Source organism: Entelurus aequoreus, linkage group LG06 (genome assembly GCF_033978785.1).
Source record: "Entelurus aequoreus isolate RoL-2023_Sb linkage group LG06, RoL_Eaeq_v1.1, whole genome shotgun sequence".
NCBI lineage: Eukaryota > Metazoa > Chordata > Actinopteri > Syngnathiformes > Syngnathidae > Entelurus > Entelurus aequoreus.
The window spans coordinates 86,068,614-86,094,252 of record NC_084736.1 but is presented as its reverse complement, the minus strand read 5'-3'; the positions used below and the strand labels follow the sequence as shown (position 1 = coordinate 86,094,252).

Genomic DNA, 25,639 nt, shown 5'->3' with positions numbered 1-25,639 from the left:
TAATAGCGTGTGCAAACTATAAAATTGGGTGATCTACAAAGACTGTGTGTAAAATTGTGGCTCAGATTGCTCTTGTTTAAGTAAGGATTTTGCCTGTACTATGGAGACATTTCCCTCTACATTCATGGCATCATGCTCAAGACTGTGGTGTTTTGTTATGTTGTGAAACATGTGAGACACAACTTTGGTTTGCAACACCTTTTCTGGGCAATTTAGAAGCACTCCTCCAGTGAGATTAAGGCAACATAACCTACTTTTTAGCAAGCGGAGGTGTGCTATAGGAGACAGTGGCACTAACTGCGATGGTGCGCTTGAATTAATCAGACGCAAGAAAAAGCGGTGTTGCAAGAAGTTTGTTCGTATCGGATACATTTTGATTCTTACTGGTGTCTCCTGGCTCTGAATGAGCCTTTAAAGGGAACTGCACTTTTTTTAAAATTTTGCCTATCTTTCACAATCATTATGAAAGACATGACAGACATTGAGGTATTGTGTGGCAGATCGACGACTACCAGTCCAAATTAGTTGTAATCGCCTCAATGCTAACGAGGGGAAATTACATTTCAACAACGTTGGTTTTGACTTTAGGATTGTTTGTTTGCATCAAAACAGTTTGTTTTTATCACTACAATAGGGCGAAACCATCCTTACCCTGGTACACCCGCCTGGTTTTTGGAGTATAAATATTTGGGATTTTGGCACCATATTTGATCAATGTAAGTCTGGGACTAGATCTTACCAATTTAAGTCTAGGACTAGATCTGACTACTCTCTGAGTCTAGGACTATTTCTGACCAATCTAAGTACATGACTAGATGTGAACAATGTAAGTCTAAGACTATATGTGACCAATCTAAGTCTAAGACTAGATGTGACCACTCTAATTCTAAGACTACATGTGTCCAATTTAAGTCTAAGACTAGATGTGACCAATCTAAGTCTAAATCTACATCTGACCAATGTAAGTCTAAAACTAGATGTGACCAATCGAAGTCTAAAACTAGATGTGACCAATCTAAGTCTAAGATTCGAAGTGACAAATCTAAGTCTAAGACTCGATGTGACCAATCTAAATGTAGGACTAGATGTGACTACTCTCTGAGTCTAGGACTAGATCTGACTACTCTCTAAGTCTAGGACTAGATCTGACTACACTCTGAGTCTAGGACTAGATCTGACTACACTCTGAGTCTAGGACTAGATCTGACCACTCTGAGTCTATGACTCGATCCGACCAATCTTAAGTACATGACTAGATCTGGGGCCGTATTTATCAAGCGTCTTAGAGTGCCATTTTACACTTACGTCCTGAGAATTTGCGAAATTTAGTCCTACTCTCAAACTTAAGAATAAAAGCTATTTATCAACTTTCTTAAGTCTAAGAATCACTCCTACTCTCCACGATATTTAAGAGACCTTCAGAGGTGTCCTAAGTGGTTAGGAGTTGCCAGCAGGGGATGGCACTGAAGCGAGAGAGACGTGCGCGAACGTTCAGGGAGCGGAAGGATGTCCTGGCTTTGTTTGATGACGAGCAGCTGATCAAACGGTATCGTTTAGACCAGGGGTCACCAACCTTTTTGAAACCAAGGGCTACTTCTTGGGTACTGATTAATGCGAAGGGCTACCAGTTAGATACACACTTAAATAAATTGCCAGAAGTAGCCAATTTGCTCAATTTACCTTTAACTCTGTTATTATTAATAATTAATGATATTTATCTTTGTGGAAACACTGATCATCTTAATGATTTCTAACAATAAATATATATAGAAACAGATACATATCAATATGCAACACTTTATTTTTATATTTTCTCTAAGTGCACATTTTTCAAATTGAACATTTTCAAATGATCACTTCTAAGACAGTCTTGTGAAATCACAATATCCCATTTTAACTAGCTAGCCACTAATATTTTTTAACAAATCATGAATTACTTTGCACCATGTTTGTACAAATAATAACTCATGTAAAATACAAAAGTAAACTCTCAAATTTTTAAATCATGTCACACTTTGAACTGGACAACAAATCTGTTATCTGTTTCTTTGTCAGTTAGTGGGAAGCCTGGCATTGCATGCTGTTAACTAGTGTGTTGTACTCTGGTGTGTAACTTGACACTGCAACTCTGAGTGAGTCTTGCAGATGTGCATCAGTGAGGCGTGTTCTGTGTTTGTTCTTGATGAAGTTCATGTCAGAAAAGGCTGATTCACAAAGATAAGATTTTTCCTCATTGTTTGCGGAACCTTCTTAATCTTTTGGACATATTTTCACAGCAATCTGGCCTTAAGCTTAATTATGATAAATGTAAAATGTTAAGGATCGGAAATCTAAAGGGAACGTCCTTTCGAATGGAATGCAAAGTGCCTGTTTTGTGGACAGATGGACCAGTTAACATACTTGGTGTTGTTGTCCCAGAAAATCTGGAAGATCTAGGCTCAGTAAATTATGATAATCGACTAAGAAAGCTGGACAAAATTATGCAATTATGGAAAGGGAAATCCCTAACCTTGTATGGTAAAATGTCTATTGCCAACTCGTTAATTATTCCTCAATTTATTTATTTGTTTTTGTCATTACCAGCTCCATCACAAAACTTTTTTAAGATTTATGAGCGGAGGGTCTTCGATTTTGTCTGGAACGGCAAACCAGAAAAGATTAAAAGAAAGGTTTTGTACAAAGAGTATGAATATGGGGGCCTGAAACTTCTCAACCTTGAAGCTATGTGTCTGTCTTTAAAAGCATCAATTGTTCCAAAGATGTATTTAAACATTGAGTGGTACACAAATGTCCTGTTGGACAAAAAACATGTACTGTATCAAAAGAAATTGTATCCTTTTTTACAAGTGATCCCCTCCCAGAGAGTCTGCTGGGAAACATGGCGGGGTTCATAAAGGAAACAATCCACTCATAGTGGTGTTTTGAATTTTATGTGCCAGAAAAAAGAGACGATATTTTGCAGCAGTTAATATGGATGAACTGTAATATTGTAATAGATGGAAAGCCTTTCTTTTGGAAAAATATGTTTGAAAGAGGAATCATTTTTGTCAATGATATTATCAATGAGAATGGTAAAATTATGAAGTATGATGAATTTAGAGCTAAGTATGGTGATGCTTGCTCAAGCTTTTCATTTTATCAACTAACTGGAGTAATTGGGAAAAGATGGAAACAAATAATTAATTATGGAACTACTAAATTATTAGTTTGTAAACCTCTAATAAGAAATTCTAGTTGGCAAAAAGGAACTAAAGTAAATAGAAAAATATATAATTTTTATTTAATAAAGAAATCTTTGAAGGCTGCCTCATACAACACAAATGGAAAATGGGAGGACTTTTTTGACTGCCCGTTGCCATGGGATGCCATATTCAAACTAATCTATAAAACCACTATCGATGTGCAAAATCGTTATTTTCAAATTAAAATTATTTATAACTTCTTACCCACAGGGAAAATGTTAAAATTATGGAATATGACAGAGTCAGATGATTGCCGATTTTGTTGTCAGGAGCCTGAATCCACCCTGCATTTGTTTTGGTATTGTCATATTGTGTCTTTGTTTTGGGTGGAAGTTGAAAAAATGTGTTTAAGGATTGGTTTGTTTATGAAGCTTAATGTGGTTTCTGTTATTTTAGGAGAGTTCATTGACAATCATGATTTAGTCAATTTAATTATAGTACTCGGTAAAATGTTTATTTTTAAGGCCAAAAACAGATATTCACTTAGTATTACTTTCTCTAAAACATTTATTCAGTATTTTCTAACTTTAGAAAGTTACATGGTTGAAAACGATAATGATGCCAAAAAACATTTAAAAAAAGATGAGAAGTCCTCAAAGGCTTATTTTGAAAGTATAATTAATGTTTATAGATTATATGATATCTGTTGTTGTGTTCCCTAATTTGAGTGACCTGGACATAATCTGGACTGTACATAAATGCTTATTTTGAAAATGTAATTTTGTTTATAAATTATATGCAATCTGTTGTGTTCCCTAATTTTTTTCTGTGTACATGAATGAAGGTGTGTGTTGCTGAGTCCGACTTGGACATTATCTGGACTGGGCCTGGTTTAAAAAACCCTTTAAACAAATCTAATTTCATTGACAACCTGGTCTGTTGAAGATAAGGCCCTTTTTTAAAAAATAAAATAAAATAAGATAAATAAATAAAAAACATTTTCTTGGATAAAAAAGAAAGTAAAACAATATAAAAATAATTACATAAAAAATAGTAATTAATGAAAATGTTAGTGGACCAGCAGCCTATACAATCATGTGTGCTTCAGGGATTGTGTCCCTTGCAGATGTGTTGTCTATGTTGTGGGAACCAGAATATTGGTAGCAGAAAGAAATAACCCCTTTTGTGTGAGTGGGTGTGGATGAGTGTGCATGGGGGAAGTTGTTTGGGTTGATGCACTGATTGAAAGTTTATCTTGTGTTTTTTCTATGTAGATTTAATTTTAAAAAAAAGAACATTTTTTTTTTTTTTTTTTTTTTTAGAACAGGCCCGCGGGCGACTCATCTGGTCCTTACGGGTGACCTGGTGCCCGCGGGCACCGCGTTGGTGACCCCTGGTTTAGACATAGCGGGTATTATTTTTGTCACGGATTTAATAATTTTCGATTCCATGTTGATTTCTGCGTGTGGCTGCAGTGGGCTAGTATATATAGAGCCACTCACACCAGTTTCAAATTAGTTGCCTAATTAATGAATTGGAAAGAAAATGTTATGAGAGTAGCGTATGTGTGTGTGTGGCCCTTTAACAGGTGACAGCATGTGAGGTGAGTGACGTCAGTGAGTGTGTGGGCGAGAGAAGAGAGGGAGCGGTAGCGTGAGTGCGGGCGGGGACTAGTTTGTTTTGTATTATTTTGTAGTTTAGTGTCAAAATATACACTCCCATTGTCCACTTAAATATTTCTAAGATATTTCTTTATTCTTAGACAAGGGATTCCCTTCCGTGATTGGTCATTTCTATGGACACAGAAATTACGTCACCTAAAATTCAGTTTACGGCACATAGTAATGTCGTAATTCAGCTCTGAGTGTGACACTTAAGATTCAGTCCTACACTTCGCTGAAAGTGTGAGTAAGACGCTTGATAACTAACTTTTAAGTGCAGCTTTCAGCGAATAATTTATTTACTCTTAAGTCAACTCTTAGCAGACTTCTTAGGAGTAATTCTAAGAAGCTTGATAAATACGGCCCTTGACCAACTAAGTCTATGACTAGATGTGACCAATCTAAGTCTAAGACTAGATGTGACCAATCTAAGTCTAAGACTAGATCTGGGGCCGTATTTATCAAGCGTCTTAGAGTGCCATTTTACACTTAAGTCCTGAGAATTTGCGAAATGTAGTCCTACTCTCAAACTTAAGAATAAAAGCTATTTATCAACTTTCTTAAGTCTAAGAATCACTCCTACTCTCCACGATATTTAAGAGACCTTCAGAGGTGTCCTAAGTGGTTAGGAGTTGCCAGCGGGGGATGGCACTGAGGCGAGAGAGACGTGTGTGAACGTTCAGGGAGCGGAAGGATGTCCTGGCTTTGTTTGATGACGAGCAGCTGATCAAACGGTATCGTTTAGACAGAGCGAGTATTATTTTTGTCACAGATTTAATCATTTTCGATTCCATGTTGATTTCTGCATGTGGCTGCAGTGGGCTAGTATATATAGAGCCACCCACACCAGTTTCAAATTAGTTGCCTGATTAATGACTTGGAAAGAAAATGTTATGAGAGTAGCGTATGTGTGTGGCCCTTTAATAGGTGACAGCATGTGAGGTGAGTAACGTCAGTGAGTGTGTGGGCGAGAGAAGAGAGGGAGCGGTAGCGTGAGTGCGGGCGGGGACTAGTTTGTTTTGTGTTGGATTGGCTGTGTGCAAGCAATCAATAAAGCAGGATTTGCAACTAATCGCCGGATTCATCGTTCACTCTAATGTCGTCCGATGTGGAGACCCACTGCCGGGTAAAGTGAAGGGTGTTGCCCCGAGCATACATCCTGGAGAAGTGTCTCCCCTGCGCTCTTCGGCTACGGTCTGGGAGCAGGAAGCAGGAAAGGTGCAACAAAAAGGAAACATTTATTTTTGATTCATTGCCAATATTGTTTGTTTGTTTTGTATTATTTTGTAGTTTATTGTCAAAATATACACTCCCATTGTCCACTTAAATATTTCTAAGATATTTCTTTATCTTTAGACAAGGGATTCCCTTCCGTGATTGGTCATTTCTATGGACACAGAAATTACGTCACCTAAAATTCCGTTTACGGCACATAGTAATGTCGTAATTCAGCTCTGAGTGTGACACTTAAGATTCAGTCCTACACTTCGCTGAAAGTGTGAGTAAGACTCTTGATAACTAACTTTTAAGTGCAGCTTTCAGCGAAGAATTTATTTACTCTTAAGTCAACTCTTAGCAGACTTCTTAGGAGTAATTCTAAGAAGCTTGATAAATACGGCCCCTGACCAACTAAGTCTATGACTAGATGTGACCAATCTAAGTCTAAGTCTAGATCTGACCAATCTAAGTCTAAGACTACATGTGACCAATCTAAGTCTACGACTAGATCTGACCAATCTAAGTCTATGGTCAAAAACTGACGAAGTCTACTCAGATGAGAGACCAAACATCTTCTAGTACAAACCTAACAGTCCAGTTGTGATGATTGAATGTTCTGAGATGACAACGACCTGATGATTGAGAACATTCACAGACATACCATACAGAGCTTACTGTATACAGTGCTGCCATCTAATGTCTTGGAAGTGCAGCTGCATGGCAAATGAGACTAATGTAAACAATTAGTCCTTGGTGGAGGCCCATCTGTAACATCTGGTGCAACAAACTGGGTTATAATGTGATTTGGAGGGCAAGCCTTGACGGGATTAAAGTCAACTAGAGGCAGCAGGGAGACTTAAAAGCTGTGATAATGGAGACAGAGACCTTGTTCTCACAATTACGTGCACATACTCCTCACCTATTCAGTCTGCTCCCCTTTTTGTTGTCATTTCTGTCCTGGAACTTCTCTTAAATCATTGATGGTTTTTTGGAAAGGGTTCATAGGCTGGCTCCTTTCTGTGCAATATTCAGAGTAAGTATGTTTTATCCCATCAAGGCCATGTTTGGTTTATGGCAGAGGAAGTTGGTATTGATTGGCAGTTGTGTGTATTCATCTGGGATTGTGTAGAGATGTTGTACAGGAAAAGGCTTACAAACAGCAGGAGCACTTTGCAAGCAGTGTTGTTCTCCTGGGACAATTTCATGTAAATGCAGAGTGCTCTAGCAGGTGAATGCAAATGTAATGAACTCTCACCGTCCTTTCATCCCTTTGTGACGTAACTCTGCATTGGTGTTCTGTCTCAACATTTTCTCTCCATGTTGATAGTTCAAAGGACTCTGTCACAGTCTTTTGTTGGCATTGTTGGATCGCCAGCGCCCTCTAGAGTGCTGCAGTCAATGGGCTGCAGCGGTACTCAGTTGTAATACGCTTTTGGCAGTAATGACAATATCAAACAATCATAGAGAAGCTTCTTAAGCGCAAACAAATATGACTAATTGCTAGATAGATAGATAGATAGTACTTTATTGATTCCTTCAGGAGAGTTCCCTCAGGAAAATTAAAATTCCAGCAGCAGTGTACAAAATTGAGATCAAATTTAAAAAGTAAAAAGTATATAATGGGGGTATAAATGGAAACAAAATAGAAAAATATTACAATAGAATAAAAAGAAAAAGCAACAATGAGAATAAAAATATAACAGTAAATTAAGAATATAACAAGAGAAACTAGGCAGTAGTGACCATGTTATGAAAAAGTATTGCACTGTTATTGTTTTGCATCCCCTGTCATCCTAGTACCCCCCTACCCCCCAGAGAGGAGTTGTACAGTCTAATGGCGTGTTTATACATATATATATATATATATATATATATATATATATATATATATATATATACACTACTGTTCAAAAGTTTGGGGTCACCCAAACAATTTTGTGGAATAGCCTTCATTTCTAAGAACAAGAATAGACTGTCTAGTTTCAGATGAAAGTTCCCTTTTTCTGGCCATTTTGAGCGTTTAATTGACCCCAAAAACGTGATGCTCCAGAAACTCAATCTGCTCAAAGGAAGATCAGTTGTGTAGCTTCTGTAACGAGCTAAACTGTTTTCAGATGTGTGAACATGATTGCACAAGGGTTTTCTAATCATCAATTAGCCTTCTGAGCCAATGAGCAAACACATGTACCATTAGAACACTGGAGTGATAGTTGCTGGAAATGGGCCTCTATACACCTATGTAGATATTGCACCAAAAACCAGACGATGAGAACTGAGGTCTGGCAAAAGTGAAAACACTTTCCTAATAAATGCTTCATCATCCCAATTGGGTGCATAAAGGTTGAAATGTATATATATATACTGTATATGTATATGTATATATATGTATATGTATATATATATAGTGTATATATATATATATATATATATATATATATATATATATATATATATATATATATATATATATATATATATACTGTATATATATATATATATATATATATATATATATATATATATATATATATATATATATATATATATATATATATATATATATATATATATATATATATATGTATGTATGTATATATATACACTATATTAGGGGTGTAACGGTACACAAAAATGTTGGTTCGGTATGTACCTCGGTTTAAAAGTCACGGTTCGGTTCATTTTCGGTACAGTAAAAAAAAAAAAAAAAGTACATTTTTTGGTTATTTATTTACCAAATTTGTAAACAATGGCTTTATCCTTTTAACATTGGGAACACTATAATAATTCTGCCCAAAAATAGAAATAGCTCTGTGTGTGATGGATGTGAGCCACCACTAGGCTGATCAGTGCAACAGCAGACATGAATGCTAAGCATAACAATAACATACATTACACAGGGTCGATTGCCAGGGTTAATGTGGTCAACATATATAAAATAAAAACTAAATAAGATAAGGCTCAGAATGGTTTCTTAACAAAGCGTTTCTACATATAAAGTGCTTTTTTTGATTGATTGATTGAGACTTTTATTAGTAGATTGCACAGTACAGTACATATTCCGTACAACTGACCACTAAATGGTAACACCCGAATAAGTTGTTAAACTTGTTTAAGTTGGGGTCTGCGTTAATCAACATTAAACTGCCTCAAGTTGTTGCTCAGATTAAATAAAATGACAAAACTTTTCTTCTGCATACAAAAAGTGCAACATTAAACAGTTTCAAGTCAACTCAGCCTCAGATTAACTTTTCTTCCCCCCCCCCAGCCTTTAACCCTGGTGACTTTCACTCAATCTTCATGTTTTTTGCCAGATTGCCACATTGTCTGCAGAATGAGCAGACCTGCTTGCATTTATAATGTCTCCAGCTGTGGAAAATACCCTTTCGCTGGGCACGGAGGTAGCAGGTATGGCGAGGTAGTGCCTGGCTAACTTGGCAGTAAGAGGATATATGGGCTCATTGTTCTTCCACCATAGAAGTGGGTCAAAATCTAGTTTGTAATGCAATATGGTCTTAAATCTGCTGCTATAAAAACACCAACGGCATTTGTTCTTTCTTTAGCCCTGCCTGAATCGCCGAGGAGAGGCTGCTTTAATGCGGTGTTTGCACGACGCCCGTCTTTCTCTTCGTTGAAGCGGTGGTCACTTGGGGGTGGTGCTGCTTCAAATGGGTTAGCATGTTTGACTTAAAAAATAAGGACATTTCAATGTGACCCCAAACTTTTGAACGGTAGTGTATATATGTATATATATACATATATATACACTACCGTTCAAAAGTTTGGGTAGTGTATATATGTATATATATATATATATATATATATATATATATATATTTATATATATATATATATATATATATATATATATATATATATATATATATATATATATATATATATATATATATATATATATATATATATATATATATATATATATATATACACTACCGTTCAAAAGTTTGGGGTCACATTGAAATGTCCTTATTTTTTAAGGAAAAGCACTGTACTTTTCAATGAAGATAACTTTAAACTAGTCTTAACTTTAAAGAAATACACTCTATACATTGCTAATGTGGTAAATGACTATTCTAGCTGCAAATGTCTGGTTTTTGGTGCAATATCTACATAGGTGTATAGAGGCCCATTTCCAGCAGCTATCACTCCAGTGTTCTAATGGTACAATGTGTTTGCTCATTGGCTCAGAAGGCTAATTGATGATTAGAAAACCCTTGTGCAATCATGTTCACACATCTGAAAACAGTTTAGCTCGTTACAGAAGCTACAAAACTGACCTTCCTTTGAGCAGATTGAGTTTCTGGAGCATCACGTTTTTGGGGTCAATTAAACGCTCAAAATGGCCAGAAAAAGGGAACTTTCATCTGAAACTCGACAGTCTATTCTTGTTCTTAGAAATGAAGGCTATTCCACAAAATTGTTTGGGTGACCCCAAACTTATGACAATAAGTTTGGGGTCACCCCAATATATATATATATATATATATATATATATATATATATATATATATATATATATATATATATATATATATATATATATATATATATATATATATATATATATATATATATAGAACAAATACCCAGAATCCCATGCAGCCCTAACTCTTCCGGGCTACAATATACACCCCCGCTAACACCAACACCCCCCCCCCCCCCCCACTCCTCCGCCCTCCTCCGTGCGTCGGTTGAGGTGGGCGGGTTTGGTGGTAGCGGGGGTATATATTGTAGCCCGGAAGAGTTAGGGCTGCATGGGATTCTGGGTATTTGTTCTGTTGTGTTTATGTTGTCTTATGGTGCGGATGTTCTCCCGAAATCTGTTTGTCATTCTTGTTTGGTGTGGGTTCACAGTGTGGCGCATATTTGTAACAGTGATAATGTTGTTTATACTTCCACTCTCAGTATGACCTGTATGGCTGTTGATCAAGTATGTCTTGCAGTCACTTACGTGTGTCTGCAGAAGCCTCATACAACATGTGACTGGGCCGGCACGCTGTTTGTATGGTGAAAAAGCGGACGCGACGACAGGTTGTAGAGGACGTTAAAGGCAGTGCTATCACGGCACGCCCTTAATATTGTTGTCCGGGTGAAAATCGGGACAAATTCGGTAGAATGGTTGCCCCGGGAGATTGTTGGGAGGCGCACTGAAATTCGGGAGTCTCCCGGAAAAATCGGGAGGGTTGGCAAGTATGTTGCTAGGGCGGGATAGCCATTCAAAGAAGGTGAATTCATTAAAAAGTGCATGTTAGATTTTTTTAAGAAATCTTTTCTTGCGGCCCAGCCTCACCCAGTTGCTGCATCTTGTGGCCCCCAGGTAAATTGAGTTTGAGACCCCTGCTGTAAGTGGTTATGTATGTGCTCGATGAACCCTCCGTTTTAGTATGATTTTTTTTTTTGATTTTTTTTTTTTAGGTGAACATTTACCCCCCCAAAATTTCTCTGTCTTAGTACGATTAACACATTTTAGTGTCAAAGTCTTTTTTTGGATTACTGCTGCAAAATAAGCCACCAATGAGTCTGTGTTTCCAGAGTGTCACTGAATGCCACACACTGCTATGCTAAAGTTAGCCAAACCATCGAGTCTAATAAGCCACTGTCCTCTGTAGTCAGTGTTCTGAAAATTACTTTTAAAAAGTAATTAATTATAGTTACTCGTTACTTTACCAAAAAAGTAATTGAATTAACTAACGGAATGGATCTTTTATAAATGTAATTAATTACAAGGGAAAGTAATTTAGACGTTACTTTAAAAAAAAAAGTTTTAATTGAGAGATGTTTTAAGGGAAACTGCACTTTTTTGGGGAATTTTGCCTTTTGTTCACAATTATTATGAGAGACAAGAAGACATGTCTTTTTTTTAAATGATTTTAAAGTTGATAAACGCTTCGGCAACCTCCGTAGATTCTATGTCACTGTAGTAACACTTCTGCACTCTGACCATATTATTGGGTCAGTCACACTGGAAATACGTAAAAATTGGAAAGAGATGTGCTGTTTATCATTGACAATCCTTATGTAAGACAGAAACACATATGCTTCGCTTTTTTTATGCGTTCGAAATCGTAAATGAATATCTAACAATTGAGTCAACAGCTGGAGGGTCCTCTATTGCGCTCATTATACACTCTAAAAACCATCTAGAATGCGCCAACAATACTCCATTTACTTGTCGTCACCTGCAAATGAACCAAATTATGAGCGATATTGTTATTATAAGTGCCAACACAAACTGACTATTTTAGCGGCGCATTGATAGCAGTGAGCTAATGCCAGCTTACGCTGCTATTGTTGATACACTGAGCCCACTATAAGACAGCGGCTGCTTGGTCTCAAACTTGCTAAAAGTAAATTCTAGATTACAATTCATGCATCTCTCACCTGCTAGTAGACAAATGTGGCCATGGACTGAGAAACTGGTCAACTTTGACATTCCCCAAGATGGCGAAAAGGACACAAAAAGACGCTAGTTGCGTCAACTTTTTTTAACCTTTCGTGAGGATTTTGATTGATTCTTCATCTTAACGAAATTATGTGAGCGTCCCGTCGGTAGGCATCTCAGCTAGAGTGGAAATATTACAGTAAGTGTTTGTTTTATTATGGTTAGTTTGTATGTTTAGCACCCAGCAATGCTGCTGATGCTATATTGTTACAATAAAGCTACATCCGTTTAGCACTCGGCTTCTAAAACTTATTGCTCATCCTCTTTGTGTTAGGGCTCAAAAATATAAGATTCCGGATCATATTTTTTCCAAAAGTAATTGTTGTTGGCTCACACAAAGTCTGCTTGATTAGCTTGTTGTTGATGGGGAAGGGATCTGTGGTTTCTAGCACTACGTCACGGATCATGTGACTGGCTTGCTCATCTCCTTGATTTTGATACTAATTTGATCATATCTATTTATTCGCAAACTTTGAAAGTATTTTGGTGTCATAAATAAGATATATATGATAATATCTTCAATATAGAGGCAACTTGTTTTTCCACTCTACTGGTACTTTTAAAGCGGTAGAATGTCGGACATGCGGTCTCAACCCAGTAAGATAGTTAGCATGTTTGTTTCGTTACTAGCGAGCCAAAATGTATGAGACAAAGTTGTGTGAAAAATAACTATCATTTTAGCCAAAATCCGACAGCTAAATTTTGTCTAAATCAATTGAAGTACTTTTTAAAGCAGCGTCAATTTGGAGTGCAATGAAGTAACACACTAAGCATTAATGCGCCGGCATCATAAGATTAAACATACAATTAATCGATCTAATGGATACCTAAAATGTTACTAATTAATACAATTTTATACATTGAGTATATTAGAGTGCTAAAATGCCAGGAGTTAATCAATATTATACCTGAGTGCATCTTTTTAAACACATAATCACAAAATTCTTCTTTTTGAGCGAGTTAGATCATTTCGCTGTTTGTTTTTAATACTGCTATTTCAACTGTCCTTTTCAACATGAAAAAATTACACTTAAGATTTTATTAAGCACTTTGTCTGTCTTTGCTTTAAAATGGACACAAATTTAATAGTTATTTTATTTTTTTTAACCGCCGAATAAGCAGCATGGTTACAGTATAAATTAGGGCTTTACTCATATCAGCCAATATCAATTAATCACAATTTTTTTAATTAAAGGCGGATTGTCCCGTGCAGGATTACAAATCCCAAAACCAGCGAAGTTGGCACGTTGTGTAAATCGTAAATAAAACAGAGTACAACAAATCCTTTTCAACTTTTATTCAATTGAATAGACTGCAAAGAAAATATATTTAATGTTCGAACTGAGAAACTTTTTTTGCAAATAATCATTAACTTAGAATTTAATGGCAGCAACACATTGCAAAACAGTTGGCACTGGGGCATTTTTACCACTGTGTTACATGGAACAGAGTTTGGGAAAAGAGGAGACTCATTGTTGACACTTTTTAGGTGGAATTATTTCCCATTCTTGCTTGATGTTAAGTTGTTCAACGGTCCGGGGTCTCCGTTGTGATATTTTATTCTTCATACTGTATTGCGCCACACATTTTCAATGGGAGACAGGTCTGGACTACAGGCAGGCCAGTCTAGTACTCGCACTCTTTTACTATGAAGTCACGCTGTTGTAACACGTGGCTTGGCATTGTCTTGCTGAAATAAGCAGGGGCGTCCATGAAAAAGACGTTGCTTGGATGGCAACATATGTTGTTCCAAAACCTGTATGTACTTCTCAGCATTAATGGTGCCTTCACAGATGTGTAAGTTACCCATGCCTTGGGCACTAATACACCCCCATAACATCACAGATGCTGGCTTTTGAACTTTGCGCTTATAACAGTCTGGATGGTTCTTTTCCTCTTTAGTCCAGAGGACACAACGTCCACAGTTTCCAAAAACAAGTTGAAATTTGGACTTGTCAGACCACAGAACACTTTTCCACTTTGCATCATTCCATCTTAGATGAGCTCGGGCCCAGTGAAGCGTTTCTGGATGTTGTTGATAAATGGCTTTTATAGTAGAGTTTTAACTTACACTTACAGATGTAGCGACCAACTGTAGTTGCTGACAGTGGTTTTCTGAAGTGTTCCTGAGCCCATGTGGTGATATCTTTTACACACTGACATCGCTTTTTGATGCAGTACCGCCTGAGGGATCGAAGGTCACGGGCATTGCCGCTTACGTGCAGTCATTTCTCCAATTCCATGAACCTTTTGATAATATTATGGACCGTAGATGGTGAAATCCCTAAATTCCTTGCAATAGTTGGTTGAGAAATGTTGTTCTTAAACTGTTCGACAATTTGCTCACACATTTTTTGACAAAGTGGTGACCCTCGTCCCATCCTTGTTTGAGAATGACTGAGCATTTCATGGAATCTGCTTTTATACCCAATCATGGCACCCGCCTGTTCACCTGTGGGGTGTTCCAAATAAGTGTTTGATGAGCATTCTTCAACTTCCTAGTCTAGTCTAGCCACTGGTTGCTGTGTGATAGAGAAAGCAAATCATTTAGACTTTTTCATAGCCATTCAACACATTTCCTGCTGAATTGGTTATGCTCATACCTCAATCATTTGCACAGCAATATTTTTTAAAAGTGCGACCAAAATAATGCAGATGCACTTTGAAGTATTTTATAACTTTGCGTGCATGAAATATGCATGAGCTTCTTTACACGAATAAAGACCGAAATAAAAAATTATAAAAGTTCAAATGAAGTAAATATAATTGCAAATCTGTTTTGAGGAGCTTTTTGGGGTCTTCTGCATCGCTTATATCGCAGCTGTCATGTGTATCGGTGATTCGGCTGTATTGTTTTATTTCAGGGCTGTTATTATGGCGTCTTGCTGCTCGGGGAAGCAATCCAGTGTGTCTAGACTCGGGTGTGCTTTTATGTCGTGCCTAAGATTGACACTTTAGCTGTTGCTGCTTAGACATACACAGTGGAACCCCGAAGTTAGCCTTGTGTGCTAGCTCTCGGTTTGTAGTGTGCGCAAAACACTCAATGAACGGTTCCAATCTCTCACACACAGCCAGACGTATATGCCTCTGACTGTTAAAACAAAACAAAATGAACGAGTTAACGCATGTGATTAATCACAATTTTTCTTTTACATTAATCATGACCGCACTTAGATTAATCATGCAATTTATTTTGACCGTAGAAGCTCTTTTACCTTAATCGCTATACAGTCAGTATTCAGATCAATGCATGCGTCAGTAAAACAATGAGTTAAGACTGACAGGTGTGCTCGCTGGCTAATTTCACTCCAAAATATGACCTGAAACAACTTTAGATGAAACTGTTGCCAAGTTTTGTGCAAATCAATGACATGCATTCAAGTAAAACAATTAAAAACGTTCCTGGGTGACATTCCGACAAAAAAATTGCGTTTTTGTACAAATATTGGGGTCTTGTCTTGAGCAAATTTGAACTATGCAAGCAAGTAATCACCTGTGATTAATCATGATTAAACCAAATTCAAAAAACTGATTAATTATGATTAATCCAAATAAATACAAAACGGATTAATCATGATTAATCAAAAACAAAACAAAACTGATCAATCATGATTAATCCAAATAAATAAACAGATTAATAATGATTAATCCAAATAAAAAAAACTGATTAGTCATGATTAATCCAAATAAACAAACTGATTAATCATGATTAATAAAAAAAACAAAAAAACTGATCAATCATGATTAATCCAAATAAATAAACTGATTAATCATGATTAATAATTAAAAAAAAAAACTGATTAATCATGATTAATCCAAATTTAAAAAACGGATTAATCATGATTAGTCCACATTCAAAAAACTGATTAATGATTAGTCCACATTCAAAAAACTGATTAATCAGGATTAATCCAAATAAATAAAAAACTAATTAATCATGGTTAATCCAAATTAATAAAACTGATTACCATGATTGATCCAAATAAAAATAAAAACTGATTAATCATGATTAATCCAAATAAAAAAAAGTGATTAATCATTATTAACAAAAAAAAGGATTAATCATGATTAATCCACATTCAAAAAACTGATTAATTATGATTAGTCCACATTCCAAAAACTGATTAATCATGGTTAATCCAAATTAAAAAAACTGATTACTATCATTGATCCAAATAAATAAAAAAGTGATTAATCATGATTAATCCAAATTCAAAAAACTGAAACATTATGATTAATCCAAATTCCAAAATGTGATTAATCTTATAAAAAATGTTTGACAGACATATAAAAACCCACAAAAAAAAACGCTGACTGTTCTACCAGCGGGGCATCTTTTCTGTAAACGAGAAATATCGTCATGTTTTAATCTTGCGAGATCTCTCGTCACATCACCCTCTGCTATTTTAGCTTGGAAAAACTGTGCTGTTTTTGTGCTGATTTTGTGAGTTTGGGAGAACCTCTTTACTAGTCCTGTACTTGCCATTTCTGACACATACTTTTTCAGTCTCAGGTATTCAAGGTGTTCCTATTGTTTATTCCCATTTGCATTATTACCCTCATTTTGCCTGCTGCTCAGCTTCTCTTGAGGGACTAATATAAACTCTTGGTTGTCTCTAAGTAGTCTCCCAGTGCTCTCATTTGAGTTTTTTAATCTCCTTTTGCTCTTTTGTTGTTATTTTTAGCCTCATCTCTGAGCACTATGGCTGTGCCCACATGGCTGATTAACAGGAAGGCATACGACAAAAAGAAGGGAGTTGATAAATGAGTTTAAGATGGAGAAATGATGCAGTAGCAACTGTTAGGGAATAGCTGGACTCGTCTTGGGTCTTTCTAATGGCTCTGGCGGGAGCCATGTTGTGAGTCAGGAGGGGTTTCCTATCACAGTTGGAGCGAGGTGACCTTCCTGAAGAACCCAGAGATGACAAGGAACAGATTGGCTGTCAAATGAATGCACCAGATCAGTTCCTTCAGTTAAATATCGAAAAGCTTTAAGTCCAGCTTCTATGACTGGTTATCATAACACAAAGTAAAAAGCTTTGCTGATTTGTACATTAATGTTGTGTCTCCACAGGGCATCACCACCGTGGACTCTTGTAATGCAGAGCCTCAGCCTCCGAGTCCAGCCATGTACCAGCTGGATATTGTCCTGAAGAAAGGCAACAACCTGGCCATCAGAGATCGCACAGGTAGGGGCTGAGTGTACACAGAGATGCTATGTTTTAGTATAGTATGTTTAATCAGAGATTAACTATAATACTTTATATATATATATATATATATATATATATATATATATATATATATATATATATATATATATATATATATATATATATATATATATATATATATATATATATATATCAGTGACGTGCAGTCAGTGGAGGCAGGTGAGGCGGGGCCTCACGTGCCATCATGGAAAGAAAAAAAATGTAAAAAAAAAAAAAATGTATTCAATTGTTTTATGTATCCAGTGATTATACTATAAAGTTATTTTCCATTTAACTTCACCAGTTTTAGATTATTTTTATTCAAAATCGCTGAATTTTCACATTTGCCGTTCAAATACTGAGAAGAGACAGTGGGTTGTGCCTCAACATGGATTGCGGACTCGGCTAACTGCTGGCCTGCTGTGCAGTGAGACCGTATTGCTATATGAACTATATTATACATTTCCATAGTTTAGTTAGCTGAGGTATGTACAGTGTATTTTGTCAACAACTGTATGTTTGTAAGTATTTCTTGTGCTGAGCAATCATAAAACTGCTGCGAAGACACACTGGCTGAGGCTCGCAGTAATCCCGCCTCCTGGTGGTAGAGAATGCACCCCCGCCGTAGAATGCACCCCCTGACGGGAGTGTTATATCAACTAAAGCCCACACTTAAACTTTCCACGTGAAAGATTGATTTATTTAAAAAAGTTATTTAATAAGAAGCCAAAAAGTGCAAAAACAATAATGTTCGTGTTGGAGGAGTTGTGAATGACTGCAGGGCCACAACATTAGGTACACCTGCAGACTGCAGCACGGATTTCATATTTCATTCATTCACAACTCCTCCAACACGAACATTATTGTTTTTGCACTTTTTGGCTTCTTATTAAATAACTTTTTTAAATAGATTCAATCTTGCACGTGGAAAGTTTAAGTGTGGGCTTTAGTTGATATAACACTCCCGTCAGGGGGTGCATTCTACGGCGGGGGTGCATTAATCCAGCACAACAGCGGCGCACGGACTTCAGTTATAAGTAAAGGTAAGACCATAATAACTTTTTTTTTATTACATGTGCTTTTTTGTGTGCTACAGTTTGTATGTGTAAAGTTAAAGTTAAGTTAAAGTACCAATGATTGTCACACACACACTAGGTGTAATGAAATTTGTCCTCTGCATTTGACCCATCCCCTTGTTCACCCCCTGGGAGGTGAGGGGAGCAGTGGGCAGCAGTGGGCAGCAGCGGCGCCGCGCCCGGGAATAATTTTTGGTGATTTAACCCCCAATTCCAACCCTTGATGCTGAGTGCCAAGCAGGGAAGAATGCTGGTATGAACTTTTAAACACAACCCGTTAACTGCTGCCAATCAAATGGTGAATAAGATACTCTTTAGGGTTCATATGTTTGTAAATCTGACTGTGATGAAGTCAGTGCCTCACCAGCCATGAACCTCACCGCACATCACTGATATATATATATATATATTAGTGCAGGCTAAAAGTTTGGACACACCTTCTCATTCAATGTGTTTTCTTTATTTTCATGACTATTTACATTGTAGATTGTCACTGAAGGCATCAAAACTTTGAAGGAACACATGTGGCGTTATGTACTTAACAAAAAAAGGTGAAATAACTGAAAACATGTTTTATATTCTAGTTTCTTCAAAATAGCCACCGTTTGCTCTGATTACTTTTTCGCACACTCTTGGCATTCTCTCGATGAGCTTCAAGAAGTAGTCACCTGAAATGGTTTTGGTGCTTGAAGCTCATCGAGAGAATGCCAAGAGTGTGCAAAGCACCAATCAGAGCAAAGGGTGGCTATTTTGAAGAAATTAGATTATAAAACAGGTTTTCAGTTAGTTCACCTTTTTTTGTTAAGTACGTACATAACTCCACATTAGACTTAGACTTAGACTTCCTTTTATTGTCATTAAAATTTGAACTTTACAGTACAGATAAGAACACAATTTTGTTGCATTAGCTCATTGTAGTGCTGGATAAAAGAGCAATAAGGTGCAGATATAAATAAATAAATTACAGTACAGAAAATATATTGCACTTTTGCATATGCATCCACGTTTATGGATGTATGTTATACTATATATATATATATATATATATATATATATATATATATATATATATATATATATATATATATATATATATATATATATATATATATATATATATATATATATATATATATATATATATATATATATATATATATATATAATTATATTCATGTGTTCATTCATAGTTTTGATGCCTTCAGTTACAATCTACAATGTAAATAGTCATGAAAATAAAGAAAACACATTGAATGAGGAGAAGGTTTGTCCAAACTTTTGGCCTGTACTGTATATATATATATATACATATATATAAAGTGTTAAAAAAAAATACATTTCTGAATGAACCACAATTTTTTTGTAACGATTCTTAATCGATTTAAAAAAACATTTTTTTTTAGTGATTTTTTTTAATTATTTAACCTGTCCTGTCCAGCCACTCAGGGCAATCATATTGTTGATGTAGATGATAAATATCTGCTGTACAGATTTACTTTAGAAAAGAGAAGTATGGGATACTTCTCTTGTTGAATTCCATTTAACAAAACCAGTTTTCTTCACACACAGAAGTACCAAAAATTGGAAAGGTTGAGTACGGGTTCCCAGGTACAGGGAATTGGTACCGCAGTGATTCAAATGTGCTATTGCTAATACGTATCCACAATAATTCGGATAACAGTTTTTTAAACTCCCTTTTTCTACTTCATTGGGTGATGGATAGGTCTTTCATAGCAGGACAGGGCAGGTAGGCAAAACCATAGGTAGCGATGGTATTCAGGTTTTATCATCTAAGTGTCATTTTGACAGAATGCACAAGTGGACGACTCTGCTCTTACCCAATAAAGTTGTTGAAGCAGCACATTAGAGACAGGGTGAGACAAGCTGTGCAGGCCCAAATGATATGAGCCACAATTTCAACATGTTGTGTACGTTAATAGAACAGATCAAGTGATGGAATGTACATGCTGCCCTGTTAAGTCAATGCCATGTTGCTGCATGCAGTCGTCCTGGACTCTCTCAGGAGTGGATGTTATAGGATTGTTCCATGAACTCATCCATCTCGGCAGCCTTAGTTAGTCAGATATGGAATGGTGAAGGGATGGGATGTCGAACTGAGGTAGTTTGCTACAGGAGGTCATTTAGTATTAGTACTTATTGATTCACTAAAAGCCACTGTATGAATTATTAATGATTTAAATCGTTTTTGGTGTGGTCTGCAGAACATTTTAAAGGGGTTTTACTATGTAAACTGACATTTTTTTTTAGTTTTTTCAACTTGAATCAGCCTATTAGATGGGTATGCTACACGCAATATTTTTACACTTTTACAAAATGGTGCTATTGATACCGTACAACCGTTTTCATTCATGCAACAATATAATGTTAAAGATTAAACACGCACTTTTAAATAGCATTTTGATTACCACAGTAATCCCAGAAAGACCTCTTTCCCCCTGTCTGTCATTCACTATTAACATATTTTATGCACAAAGGATAAGGGTGCATCTAAAAATATTAATGGCTAAATCTACCAATCTACCAAGATCCTAAATAACAGGTACTAAACAGGGTTTGCAAACTGAAAAATTGCACATACATACTAATGGGCGAAAGACTGCGTGTGTAATCGATAAGGAGAAAAAGTGGTGCAGACCTGCATATTTAAATGAGGATTTTCAGTCTACTACCATGTCATCGTGCTCCAACCTGTTGTGTTTTGCTAAGTTGTGGAACATGCAGCACACAACTATAATCGGTGCAATAGAGAAGCGCTCCTCTGGTGCGATCTCCAACGGAACCATCTTTTAGCTCGCCGAAGGTGCTCTCTGGGAGACGCCAAGTCGCCAAAAAATGCAGTGTTGCAATACGTTTTTTAATGGAAATACGGTATATTTATAAATGTTCGCTTGCTCCAAATCAGTCCTTAAAGGGGTATATTATGATTTTTTTTCCTGCATTTAAAACACTTCCTTGTGGTCTAAATAACATGTAATGATGGTTCTTTGCTTAAAATGTTGCATTGATTATGTTTGGCAGACCGTCTTCCAGCTTTTTTCAAACCGTCTCTTTAGGATGCGTAGTTTTGCGGGCGGCCTTATTTACGGGCCTCCACTTCTCCCCGCCCTCTTTGTTGTAGTTTTTAGTACTTCCATGTGGAGCCTACTGACACATGTAAGGCTCAAACTGAACGCTACTTCGTATTAGAAATGGCAATGGCATGCATGTGCATGTACGAGCCAGTCTGCCCCACAACAAGAAGAGGATGGAGAAAAAGAAGGAGCTTATTGACAACAGCGTTGGACTACAATGGCGGACTCGTGCAAAGCTCTTTGGGTAAAACTTCATAATTCATGGAGATATCCTCTGACGTCACCAATGTGGCAAATTCCTAGCGGCTTGTTTGGAGGAAGTATGAAGGAAGGCAAGATTGTTTTATAAATATGTCCGCCTTGGTTTGATTTCACATTTGCGGGACTTTTGCAGATCCCAAACACACAAAAAAGTTACCAAATAGGTAAGAAAAGTTGGTTTTGGTTCTGTGTAGCCCACGTCTAGGGATATCTCTCCTTGGTGTCTGAAATAGATTAGCAAAAAATGAGTTCAAATGCCCAATTTTCCAATTGTGCACAAATCGGAAATGATGTACAAAAATATTTACTTATCTGCTTTTTTCATTCTGGGCCTAAAAACGAATATTGTCCTGCATATATTGTTCATATGAATGACTACAGACGCGCTAAATGGATTGCATGAGATATTTTGCTCATTTAAGAGACGCAATCCCTCTAAATACAAGCCTGGGTATGGGAAGATGTAACAAACAGTGAGAGACAAGATACTTGACATTAAAGTCAGTGTGTCATCCTCCCACTTGCCGTGTTCTTTATCGAGTTCCCCTAATGCAAGCCACAAGATTTTACTGGGAAATCATCTCACATTTGTAGCAGCATAGTGCCTATTAGTGATACACGCTCATGTTAGAGCAGGGGTGGGCAATTAATTTTTACCGGGGGCCGCATGAGCAACCTGAGCACTGCTGGGGGGCCACACTGACAATATTTCAATTAAATTTTGCTCAAATTATTTTTGATATACCGTAAGATAGATAATAATAATAATAATATTTTCATTTAACCTAACTTATCTTTATACAAAAGCAGATGGCTTTTGATGGTTTTATTTTTAACACTTTCTTACACAACACTTCCTGATGTATATTACAATACAAAAATTTCAATTTCTGTCACTTTATCCTGCATCCTCTTTGTTGTAAAACCTTTATTTAACCAGATAAGAAAACATTGTGAACGTAGCACGCCTGTAAGGTGATTGGCGAAGAAGGAGGAAGCGTTGCTGTTGCGGAAATGAGGAGTGAGGATTGGTTTTCCTTTTGGAAAGAACGAGATAAGTTGAGCTGTGTTAGTATAGCATGCTCAATAAAAGTTTAAAAAGTGCATCAGACTTGGTGTGCACTTCTTCTGGACGCTACAATTGATGTCAGAAGTGGGATGAAATGCCTCCCAGTTCGCCTTGCCATCAAACCTGGGAGTCTTCATTGAGGGCGGAATTCCCCCCGTGGCAAGCAGCGTGGCTGCACCTGTAAACACTCTCTCTCTCTCTCTCTCTCTCTCTCTCTCTCTCTCTCTCTCTCTCTCTCTCTCTCTCTCTCTCTTTGCGGCGAGCTCCTCACGTGGCACGTACCTCCCGATGACGTAGCACACAAGCAGCGCAGTATGCGCAAAGTTTTACTTCTGACACCAATTGTAGCGTCCAGAAGAAGTGCACAGCAAGTCTGACGCAATTTTTAAACTTTTATTGAGCAAGCTATACTAACACAGCTCAACATATCTCGTTCCTTCCACACGCACATCTCCTCACTTCTCATTTACGCAACTCAAGAAGACAACATCTACTTCAGCAGGTCGTTACACTATATTCTTTAAACACAGCAACGTGTGTACCACAAATAAGCACACAGCTTTACCTTTACTTGTCTTGTTGAAAACACGCCATTCGTCATCAACTTTTCTCTTTTTAGTCGCTGTGCGCCTTCCCTCACAGGACATACGCACAATAACACTTTTCAAAATAAAAGCAGCACAGTTGTATTGCACGCACGACAAAGATGTTTTTTTTAATTTATTTTGTAATTTGAGATTGCCGCTGCGCGCACGAGCATACGTCCACACGGAAGTAATACAAATAACGCTTTTCAAAACAAAAGCAGCACCGTTGTATTGCACACTCGAAATAGATGCTTTTTAAAATTTATTTTGTAATTTATAATTGGCCTCACGCGGGCCGGACAGGGACGTACAAAGGGCCGGATGCGGCCCGCGGGCCGCACAATGCCCAGGTCTGTGTTAGAGTAAAACCCAGTGCATGATTGTGTATACAGTGTTGGACTGTAGGATGACTTGCTTTGTCCAATATGTCCTATTTCGCCCCTTGCATTCTGGGTAATAGGATACCCCTAGTGCTGCAGCCATCTGTCATTCCTGTCAGTACCACAAGTGCACTGGCACACACACACACACACACACACACACACACACACACACACACACACACACACACACACACACACACACACACACACACACACACACACACACACACACACACACACACACGCACACACACACACTGTTGTAACCACCCACAGTATGAGTGAGAGGCTTTACGGGGTGTGTATGCATGGAGGAGCGTTTTATGGGTAGTACCGTGCTGCTCGTGTCCTGCTATATTTATAACAGTTCTACTGAGAAGAGTCATATCTGCCACATATTTACGCATGCTACCTCTGATTATCCTCAGTGGCACAACATTTGGAGCGCGAGCACTTTAAGTGACATTATTTTAGTCACTTTTTTGTTCAGACGCCTTTGCACGTAATAATCATGTTCAATATACTGTCCTCCGACATCCGTGACCTCTAACCTAACAAGTGTTCTTGTAGACAAATTGACAAAAATATCACACACACAGACTCCCAAAATCTTCCCAGAAAAGTGCAAACTCGTTGGTGTAATGGCCAAGTGTATCAATACCGAATTTTCCGGACCATAGGGCGCACCAGATTATAAGACGCACTGCCGATGAATGGTCTATTTTTTATCTTTTTTCATGTATTAGGTGCACCACATTGATGGAGTCATATTATTATAATTATTTTCTAAATGTAAAACACTTCCTTGTGGTCTACATAACATGTCATGGTGGTTCTTTGGTCAACATATTGCATAGATTATGTTTTACAGATCATCTTCAAGCCGCTTTCTGACAGTCGCTTCCGGATGCACCGTTTTGTGGGCGGTCTTATTTACGTGGCTCACCTTCGGCAGCGTCTTCTCCCCGTCATCTTTGTTGTAGCGGTGTATCGTGAAAGGACGGGAGTGGAAGAACTGTCAAAAGATGGAGCTAAATGTTTTAATGACATTCAGATTTTTGTTACAGGCCTCGCACTGAGTAGCCTGGACCCAGTGTTCGATAGGGTGTGTCCTGTTTTATAGGAATAAAAACGAGACACAAAGTGCTTGATTGCGTTGTCATCGCAGGCTCATCACCTGACTCTTTTATTAAACATTTCTTGATTTCTTTACTCTCATTTGCATTTCTATTGTGCTTTTAATCACATCCAAATGGTTTCGATAATGTAATTTCAGTTCTACATTTGTTCATTCACATCGTTAAACAATTACATCTTGACTTTTGAAATGATAAAACAAATCCACAAAACATAGAGGATTGATCGTTACATACCCCAACACTATCTTTCTGTGTATAAGCATCACGTAACGGTACTGTTGCTTTAATAAACCTCTTC

General features: G+C 37.2%; 1 protein-coding gene across 1 annotated transcript in view; it reads left to right on the top strand.

The window, feature by feature from the left end:
- The window catches only part of LOC133652768 (multiple C2 and transmembrane domain-containing protein 1-like), a 240,619-nt gene that overhangs the window by 145,977 nt on the left and 69,003 nt on the right, over positions 1 to 25,639 (top strand). Inside the window, exon 2 of the mRNA XM_062051821.1 lies at positions 17,596 to 17,710. Coding sequence (XP_061907805.1) covers positions 17,596 to 17,710 — 115 coding nt within the window. The remainder of the gene's footprint in view (positions 1 to 17,595; positions 17,711 to 25,639) is intronic.